At 33.6% G+C, this 10,170-nt stretch overlaps 2 protein-coding genes across 2 annotated transcripts; one reads left to right on the plus strand and one right to left on the minus strand.

The window, feature by feature from the left end:
• The first annotated feature begins 51 nt into the window (after window positions 1-51).
• On the plus strand, window positions 52-3,907 carry LOC135072852 (5'-deoxynucleotidase HDDC2). The gene is made up of 4 exons (XM_063966894.1): window positions 52-261; window positions 345-492; window positions 1,008-1,162; window positions 3,023-3,907. Exons 1-4 carry the CDS (start codon window positions 199-201, stop codon window positions 3,257-3,259), a joined length of 603 nt encoding a protein of 200 aa, XP_063822964.1. The 5' UTR covers window positions 52-198; the 3' UTR covers window positions 3,260-3,907.
• Window positions 3,908-8,681: 4,774 nt separating this feature from the next.
• On the minus strand, window positions 8,682-9,973 carry LOC135072871 (putative SERF-like protein). The gene is made up of 3 exons (XM_063966909.1): window positions 9,737-9,973; window positions 9,296-9,410; window positions 8,682-8,940 (listed from the first exon to the last, which is right to left on the minus strand). The coding sequence occupies exons 1-3, from the start codon at window positions 9,741-9,743 to the stop codon at window positions 8,865-8,867; spliced, it is 198 nt and encodes a 65-aa protein (XP_063822979.1). The 5' UTR covers window positions 9,744-9,973; the 3' UTR covers window positions 8,682-8,864.
• Window positions 9,974-10,170: the final 197 nt, after the last annotated feature.

Raw genomic sequence — 10,170 nt, forward strand, 5'->3', positions numbered from 1 at the left:
TGCTATATGTATAGTCTGTGGTGAGTAATGTCATGATATCTGTCATTAAAGTCAATCTTGTTCTGGCTGCCTGTCATTCTTCTGTTTTTGTCATTTCGTTTCAAATCACCCTTTCCCTTTGAAAATTGTTCCCTGAAAAGGTATAGAAATCTTCGGAACATTAAATTATTATAAAAGTCCAAAGAATATTCATAAGTGATGGCTCAACTAGCAGATAATAAGAAAATTCTTGAATTTTTGGAACTAGTAGGACGATTGAAGGTAAACTTCTATAATCTTTTATATTTCCGCATTGGTTACTTAATTTTGTGCGCATTTCTAAATTGGAATTACGTTCTTTTCAGCATGTCAGAAGAACAGGGTGGGTGATCTGTGATATAAACGAGTGTGAATCGATTGCTGGCCACATGTACAGAATGGGTATGATGACATTCCTGCTCACTGAGCAGAACGATCCTTCGAAATTGGATCGCTTCAGATGTCTTCAAATAGGTAGAATAATAAATTTCCATTTTATATCGTCACTAGCTGTGCCCGCGACTTCGTACGCGAGAAAATTGTGCAACGTTTTTCTTTGCTGCTCTGCCCCTATTGGCTGTAGGGTGATGTTATAAAGCCTAAAACCTTCCTCGATAAATGGGCTATCCAACACAAATTTTATTAGATTAATGCATTCAAGCAAACAAAGAAACTCCTTAGCTTTATAATATTAGTATAGATAAAAATTTATCCTTATTCCTCTGTTTTATAACTTAAATAGTCACCTATTCATGAGTCTCAAATACACAAAGGCACACTTATTCCTTATCCATTGCTTATCTGTAGCCTATGGGTAATGTATGTACACAATGTTTAGTTGTGTTAAAATTGAATGGCCCAATAAAATGTATCTTACACTTGACTAAAATGTTGCACAGTATTGCTCTTAGCCTATAAGTACCATTGAACAAGGCATTAAACATGAATGAGCTTATTGTTATTAAATTATTCTTATTTTGTAATTTCAGCTCTAGTTCATGACCTAGCGGAATGTATTGTTGGTGATATAACTCCACATTGTGGAGTGTCTCCGGAGGAAAAACATCGTCAAGAAGATGAGGCTATGCAGAAAATAGCTGAGTTAACGGGATTTGCTGGAGATAGAATGTATGAACTCTATAAGGTATAAATCAACATAGCATTCCTACAACAGATTTTTTATGGTATACAGCAGCATTATGGATGAACTTGTAACTGAAAATTTTTAATCCCATCAAAAACAATACTTGTCAAAAAAACCAAGTCTCGCAACTCAGTTGTTCTACGGTAAAAAGTTGTGAGATCCATGTAATACCAAGTCCAGGCCAGGAAATCTTTAACGTTTTACATAAATTATTGACTTGGCCATCGCACTAAATAATTTAATTTACACGTGTTTTCATGCGATGGCCAAGTCAATATATTTATGTAAAACGTTAAAGATTTCCTGGCCTGGACTTGGTATTACATGGATCTCACAACTTTTTACCGTAGAACAACTGAGTTGCGAGACTTGGTTTTTTTGACAAGTATTGTTTTTGATGGGATCTCATTTCTTTTTGTATTTTGTAGACAGCAGTTATGTATCTAGAAAACTGGACCGAAATTGAAAAATTTTACTCGACTTGGCGGTTGCACTACCGTGCCCCCAAATATCATTTCTTTTTGTATTTTGTAGATAGCAGTTATGTATCTAGAAAACTGGACCGAAATTGAAAAATTTTACTCGACTTGGCGGTTGCACTACCGTGCCCCCAAATATTTTAGTTTTTCCTTGATTCATACACCAAACACTACTTATATTCCAAATTTGAAGCTTCTAGGTCTGCTAGAAGTGCCTTAGAGTTTTGATGATCGGTGAGTCAGTGAGTCAGTCAGTGAGTGACAAAATTAAGTAATTTTGACCCGTTATAATTCTTAAACTACTGGTTCAAATTGAATGAAATTTTAAATATACCGTGTCTTTACAATGCCTGCATAGCTAATGAAAATTCAGCCTTCTAGTTTTATCCACAACGAAGTTACAGGCGGTCGAAAATGGCCTGAATTGCTTCGAGAAAAGGATGGTACGGCCGTGCCGCTTTTTTGCTCGACTTGGTGGGGGCACTGCCGTGCCCCCAGATAGTGTCCATTTACAATCAAACACAATTTAAAGGATTTTTTAAAGATGTCACTGCCAAAACAATAAAATAAAGCACAAAATTGTTTTCTAATAAGAAAAAGTTTTATTTTATTTAATTTATTGCAGCATTGAGGTACCGTAAACCTACACTTAATTATGAAAGAAAGCCTACCTAGATAGTATAAATTCTAATTCCTTATCATGATGGTGTACTGTAACAATAGAGGCAGAACTATACTCAACATCAAATAAACCGCACCTTCCGTGACGCGAACTTTAACGATTTTCTTCTGACACAATCATGGTGCCCCAACAATATTGGTGTTATTTGAAAGCCCAATAAATAAAAACACATTTAATTTCTTAATAAATGATTAAAATATACCATAAATGTGACTTGAAAAAATACCTCACTTTGGGCCCACCTATGGGATCAATTAGACCAATTTTTATGGTTATAAAACCAAATAATGATTTCACGTGTCCTCTTTAACAGATGGATAGCGATTAATCCCAACTTAACAGTTTTATAGCCATAAAAGTTGGCTCTAGCGTAACTACCTATTTTTTGAAGAAGTGACTCTGGATCCTTTTAAAGACACATTTTTGGGTTAAAAACCTTTCCTTTAATGAAATGAAGGTTAGAACTAGGCTTTTAAATGGTGCCAATATTGTTGGGAAGTGGGCATGCATACGTTTGAAAATGCTTGTCGCGGGAGGTGCGATTTATTTGATGTCGAGTGTATATGGTGTCAGACTGTGTGAACTTAAGAATATTACCACAATAACTTTGTTATCTGTTTAAAAAAGTGTATTCTTACCAATTTCCTAATGGATAATTATTGAGAGAACTTAACAGCATAAATTATCACTGTTTTTCAGGAGTATGAAAACCAAACCTCTCCTGAAGCGAAGTTTGCCAAAGACTTGGACCGCTATGACATGATACTTCAGGCGTTCGAATATGAAAAGCGTGAAAACGCACCCAGGAGACTTCAAGAATTCTTCTCTGCTACAGAAGGTAAATTTAAGCATCCCTTTATTGTAGGTTTGGTACAAGAATTGTACAATCAAAGAGAGGAATTTGAAAAGAAATCTCTTTTGAATGGAAGCGCATAGATATTTTATTTATGAAATAGCTTTTGATAGTTTATTTCGAAATAGCTTTTGATAGTTTATTTCGAAATAAGTAATGAAGTAAAGAATGTTAAGAATGCTTTACTATATTCCTCTCTATTAAGAAATCCCTTTATTGGTTTTAACAAACGCTTTGTCATAATGCTCCAATGTTAAGTATAATTTTAATATCTAGCCTAATACATCACTTACATATTATAACAAAGTATTCTCACAGTGTAAGAACTGATAAAACTTAACATAATATTGTAATCTTTCTCAATAGTTCTGGGGCTTCTGACTTAATTAGTATAATTATCGTATTTAATGTCTTGCAAGTTGCAATATACAAACATTAATTTTATAAAAGTGCATAAATAAGAATTATAATATTTAATTTAAAACATTATAGGTACTTACTAGCAAGCCTAGTTGTTAAGTATTATGTACTTGTTACCTGTATGTATATTAAGGATTCATTATAATTTAAAATTTTATATAATGATTTATGTCAGTACAATATTGTTTTTATGTCAAGTCTGTTGTTACACAACAAAGATTCCTGTATTTAGCAATAATTTAATGTTATTTTTGTTGATTGTATCGTGCAAAATGTAAATTAGACCTTTTATATAAAAAAGTGATTCTAAAGCTTCTCTTTCAATTTTTAAAACTTCCATAAATCGTTAGCGTTAAAATCGCTGGTTTTTGCCGCTCGCCGCGAATAACTCTGAAAGTATATTAAAAAATTATTCATATTTTTTATATTTGCTTGATACTTTTCGTTAATAATAAAGCTACGTATGATTAAGGTGACATGAATAAAATATTTGATTAAACCAACCATTCTGACGTCAGAATGACGGATGGCCTCTTCGCTCAGCGCGAAAGGACGGAAAATTATTTAGTATTACCGTACTTTTTATTAAAAAAAAAAAAAAAGTCAAAATTTCTTTATTTGTTTAGACTAATAAATAGTTCTTACAAATCGTCATTTTGCTCTTAAGGAGCCTCTACATGTCTCATAATCTTTTTACCCTACCAGCGCTTCGAGACCAACATTTGGCAAGTGCTGAGAAGAAGCGCCGCAACAAACTCAGTCACCACTGTCTGCCGGTTAATATAAATAAATAGAAATAGCAGTAGTAGGTACATTCGATTCAGGAGCAGTTCACTGAATTTACCATGCATTCTTGTATAGTGTATCTTATAAGAATGGGTATACAAAATTGCGTGGTATATTAAACAAGGTAGTGACGTGCTAATATCTAGACTTACAGATTACACACTTAAATACTAGTAGAAATGACTCGCATACATAAATTGGAATAACTTGGATTGACCAGTCCCCGAAAGCAGCGCCTGTTCACAGACATGACGAGTGAACCAGCCATCGCTTCACTCGACCATATTAGAGGGAATGTAACGACCCGCCTCACTACGCCACCACCCCAGAGACATTTTAGTGAGAATGACAATACCAAGTTATCTCTTAGAGAAAAAAAAAACTAATAATAAAGCTAAGTAACAGTCCAGATTGAGAAGCATGACACTATAACATTTTAGAAAATTAGATTAGTTTATACATTACTTTTCATAGCACGATTTTAATTCTTTGGCCGATAGTTTAGTCGGGCAGTTAGTATGAACATGTATGTAAGTGCGCACATTACATCGATTTGATAAGGTCAATTCCTGATACAAATGAGCTGAGAAGCCGACTAAACTATTGACCGATAAAAACAATTTGTACCTACTTAGTGCCGGGCTCCTTTCGAACGTGGGTGTTGACTTGATCGGTGAAGCGAAACAATCGTGGAATTGAGGATGAAGTATTTCAGATGTTACTACGCATTGCTCATGGCGTTTAACGCCCACTTACGCTGCCTTTGACTTAAGGCAATAAATCTGTCACAGTCGCTCATGCTGGAATCTCGCTTTGGGTGATAGGAATCATACCTACCCTTCAGGAATGGGATACTTACATAATGTTGCTTTCAAAACTTCGGATAAAACTTTTGGGAGCACCTACCTGGCCCCGCACGTTATGATGACGGCAATTTCTCGCTGCTATATCATGCCTGGCTGTGAAACAGTAGGCGGCGGTCGTTCTGTCTGTAAAATTATTTTGGGGAATAGTTATTACGAGTCAAATTCAAAATCATTACTATCTCGGGCCTTTTGATAGCAACATATTCACGTCCGGAATATAATTCTTGGATTTCTTGGCCTACAATCAGTACTAGTCCAGTTTGGAGTAGGTAAGTAACTCCTGACGACTGACCTGACCAACTACCGGCAATATAGTATTTACCTACTTAGTTATATGGCTGGTATTCGAAAGACGATTACTGAGCATGTATGATTGACGATATTAATCGAGATTTTTTTATACAGATTCCATAAATCGTCCCCTCGTCCCTAAACACACTGGCCATGGCATGGGTATTAATGTTATAAAAAAAACACGTCGTTTTGTGTGTTAGGCGAGAAAGTTATCAACCTACCTTCTACCGGGTAGGTGCACCAAGTATGTGAAGATGTAAGGAGAAAAATTGTTAGTTACATGATATGTTTTTGTGCTGTTCAAGTAGATGATCCCTTTATGTTGCACTGTGTGCACATTGTACTGTTGAAGGTAGGAGAAACGCTAGGTGAGTATTTCTCAAAAAAAATGTACGTAACGAAACGGTAGTAACGAAATAGTAAGGCCATAAGGCTTGTTATACATTGGCGAAATATTGTGAAGGCTCTTTATTTATTCAATTCGAAATATTTGTAAGTATGCACGCAAATACGGGGTAATATTAAGGGGTTAGAAATAAAATAAGGGAGTAATCATTCATACTATTTTAATAAAATTATTTTTGTTCCATCATGTTTATCCATTTTGAGTCGTTCTCTGTAAGCTTTTTGCCTTTCGGCATTGGTTTTTGGCGGCATTCCTAAAAAAAACAAAAGAAGTAATCACATAAAAACGTAATCTAAATGATTTGATAATTTTTTGCTGGTGGCACTTCTGTAAAGCAGATAGTATCCAATCCTTTTGTTATTAACGCTCTATATTTTTTGAAATTAATTAATTAAGTAATAACAGTATACACTCAGCATTATGTTGTACTTTTTCGTAACGTAACGAAATTCGCAAAAAACGTAACGAAATATTAGACAAAATGAGATCAGAAACAAGTATTTTTTTGATAAAATTTGTTACAGCAAATATAAAAGCTTACTAAATGTTCGTAGGGTAAGTGCGTTAGTTTTCGTCCAATTATCGGAGTTGCCAACTTTGTGATGCGAAATGAATATCTTAAAATACCCTTACTCATGTGTATCATATGTCATTTTAGTCCTTATATAGTCTATTTTACGTTAATATTATATGACAATAAGTAAATACCACGGGTTTTTTTATAAAAAATAGTTTATGCAAAAGAGGCGATTTCACTAGTTTTCGTCCAAAAAAATCAGTTTTCGTCCTAGTGTACGCTAGTTTTCGACCACTGTGTAGAAAAAAGGGTGCAGTTGAATTATTAACCTAAAACCAATTCTACAATACAGTAACTATGGATTGTGGTATATCATTTGAAAGGTAATTTTGTTAGCTTTCAAATGATATCAAAAAGATTTAAATAAGTTTCTTACCTAAATTTAGGAAAATATTGCAATAGGTCGAAGGATAAATGGACGAAAACTAATCTACAGGAATAGCTAATTTTGGTTTTCGTCCACCCCAGTGCTTGCTCATGACGTCATGGACGAAAACACAACAACGTTTAAAGCTGTTTTTTGTTTTCGTCCACATCTTTTTAACGGTTTTTATGGGTTTATCACTGTTAAAAAGTGGACGTAAACTAAAATGTTTAATGTAATAGCAATAAAGATCATATTGGAAGAAAAAACATTGTATTTTGTAGGTCCATTGAAGTAAAATGATTATTAAAAATATTAACTAGGTGTCAGGGTTTCCGTCCACGTGGACGAAAACCAAAATCTTGCAAAATTGTTATGCTAGTATTAGTCCACTTAATTATCTACGATTTCTATACAAAAACTTTAATAAACCCTTAAAATAGTGTTTATTATGCTAATAATTAGACATACGTGCCAAAAACATTACGTAAAGTAGCTAAAACAGTAATTAAACATATCATGAAAGTTCCCTACCGGCACGTTTTTTTTCTAACTTGACGACGTTTTCCATTCACATGTGTGCAGCAGCAACTTCCGTAGATTTTTTTGGAGTTATTACTTGTCAAATTACATTTTCATGCAGGCAGAACTGTTACTTAGATATTATAGATTGTAACAAGTCCAAACTTGCACGGAAAGTTAGGTTTGTATTCTAATTTTCCGTATTTGTTTGTGGCAAGTCGGTCAAATGGACGAAAACAGGAGCTGGACGGAAAACCGGCGCAATTACCCTACCACACGTATTACAAAAAATGGTTAAATGAAGACTTACCGTTCTATATAAAATCGCTGATTTTACTGCCTGTTACGAAAAAGTAATCCCACAAAACACACACGTTTTCACTAATTTTCGCGATAGATGTTATGGCGGAGACGTCAGGCCAACAGCCATTCAGAGTGCAGCTATTGTTGTCCGTGTAAAATAAATACGGAATTGTTCAGAAACCATGGGAAAGTAGAAATAAATCGTAACTAAAGAGTAAATAACGAAATAGTAAATGAGAGCGACTCATTTTGTTTTTTTGCTTTAAATTGCCAATTCATTATGACACCCCATAGAAAATCAATTTGATACAGAAACTGCGATTACTGTAGAACGATAATACAAAGAAATTTACAATAATTTAGTTACGTATCGCATTTTATGAAACAAAAATACATGAAAAAGCTAGGGTGGCAAACAGGTTTTTGTATGAAAGGTAAAAAAGGACTATTTTTAAAATATCTAAATATTTGGTAACAAGTAGGATTATAGCTATAATTCTTCGTTATCTTAAAGATTAATATTCATCCTTCAAAATTGTGTGTGTGTTTTTTTTGTGTGATGATTTATAAATATAAAACTTTTGAACTGTTTCAAAGCACACTTTTTTTTTTCAAAATGTACATTTTTTTTGAGAAATACTCAGGTAAGTCGCTAATTAATTAACGAGTCTAGATGACTGACAAAAAATGTATAGTTTACATCACTATGAAACCTTAGCAAAAATAAAACATCCAAGTTTTGTACTTTATACTTTATTGTACAAAAAATGGGCAATTGGTATTATACATACAAACCTATTCAGTCAAATTAACATAGACTTGCATAAATGCTAAGATATTGTGACAATTCCTATTTATTTTAATTATAATATTAATTGCAACTATTCAGATCAACCCTTTAAATAAGTGGCAAGGCTGTGTTATACATACATTGTTATATTACAACATCAACAAAGAAAACCACAACTTGTTATTGGATAATTATATAATTCAATTAGGCTTTAATTCAAACTCAAATTCTGTATAAACATGTAAATGTAAATTAAATGATTGCTTATGTATCACATGAACAATTTCAGCTCTCAGCAAAAAAGCTCAAAAGTTAAGTGTTCATAATATGGAGCAGTCAAGTTTTTTTTATAATGACCATTTAATTTACAGCTTGTTTTTGGTTTTCACCTTGCTCCTCCTTTCTTCGTTGTTTTTCTCTCATTAGTTCAGCATCTCTGAAATGAGCGGTATAAAAATTAACTACATGTTTCACAAGTTATCAATAAAGTAAATTTTAGATTGGTAGGTAAGTATGACTAATATATTTATTTACAAATCATAACATAATGAAAATTTGTTTTTAAAATGGCTTAAATGATGCCTAAATGCTTTTGGTGTTGTTACATGTCAATATACAACAGACAATAGCCCCAAACAGGCTTTTTTATAAGCGCATTTGGCTCATCCATCATCAATGCAGAATCAGCCCTGGTATTTTATGTTAATAGTAATGAATGATCATCTGGTTTGATTTGGTTTAATCTTTCAAGATTACAAAAATAGGACATTGAAAATGCTAATCATTTTTACCTATGTTTCCGCTCTTGAAGAGACATACCAGTCTTCTCACTGGCATTCTTCTTTTTCTGCATTTCCTGCTGTTTTTTCTGGTTTTTAGCGCGAGCCAAATCTCTCTGGTTACCGCCTGAAATAATAGGTCAATGAAGAGGGTAGAAAAAAATAATCACCATAACTTGAATAAAGTTTATAATCAATTTGTACGGTATTCGCATATACAGTGATTTACTTCGACAAGCGGAAATATCTAATTTTCATAATAAAATTACAGCGTCACTATCGAATTCATTCGTGATGTTGTCATACGGTTGTTAGGCAATCTAGAACCTTCTAAAACGTGGATATTATACACGTTTATATGCAAACATAAGAAGGGAACAATGATCTTCTCTAAAATATAATTAATAAACTCATAAAAGTTAAGTAAGGACAATGAATTAATAGGTTACTCACGAGTCATCTTGGAACGAATTCTTCTATAATCAAGAAACTTGAGTCTTCTTTCTTACAATAAAAAGTCCGGACGATACGCTAGTCCGGTCGAAACCTAGGACAACGCACCGCCCTGCTTTTTATCAATATGAAAGAAACTTTGAAGACAACTAAAAGAATAGCTGGCTCTGAGTAAAAGCCACTAGCCAGCTGGCCACACAACCACAAACAAAATGATGCCAATACAACCAACCAAAGATGGCGGAAAAACGAGGATGTGATGTCAGCTGTCAAAAATATCACAGATAAATAAATTAACTAGTTGCCAAAGAGTATACAATCGGTATGTTCCACTGGTTAGGTACTAGTTGTTTCATAGAAAGTTGTTCTTGCTTAATAAATGCCACTAGTGTTCGATGGTACCCAAAAAAATAATAGATAACCAAGAAGAACAA

Source organism: Ostrinia nubilalis, chromosome 1 (assembly GCF_963855985.1).
Source record: "Ostrinia nubilalis chromosome 1, ilOstNubi1.1, whole genome shotgun sequence".
NCBI classification, from domain to species: domain Eukaryota; kingdom Metazoa; phylum Arthropoda; class Insecta; order Lepidoptera; family Crambidae; genus Ostrinia; species Ostrinia nubilalis.

Bases quoted from the DNA above. Each gene is read 5' to 3' on its own strand.
- LOC135072852 (XM_063966894.1), top strand. From the start codon at position 199: ATGGCTCAACTAGCAGATAATAAGAAAATTCTTGAATTTTTGGAACTA. The intron at 262-344 runs GTAAACTTCTAT...CGTTCTTTTCAG, and splicing joins AACTAGTAGGACGATTGAAG to CATGTCAGAAGAACAGGGTG. The intron at 493-1,007 runs GTAGAATAATAA...TTGTAATTTCAG, and splicing joins CTTCAGATGTCTTCAAATAG to CTCTAGTTCATGACCTAGCG.
- LOC135072871 (XM_063966909.1), bottom strand. The intron at 8,941-9,295 runs GTAAAAATGATT...CGCTCATTTCAG, and splicing joins CTTCAAGAGCGGAAACATAG to AGATGCTGAACTAATGAGAG.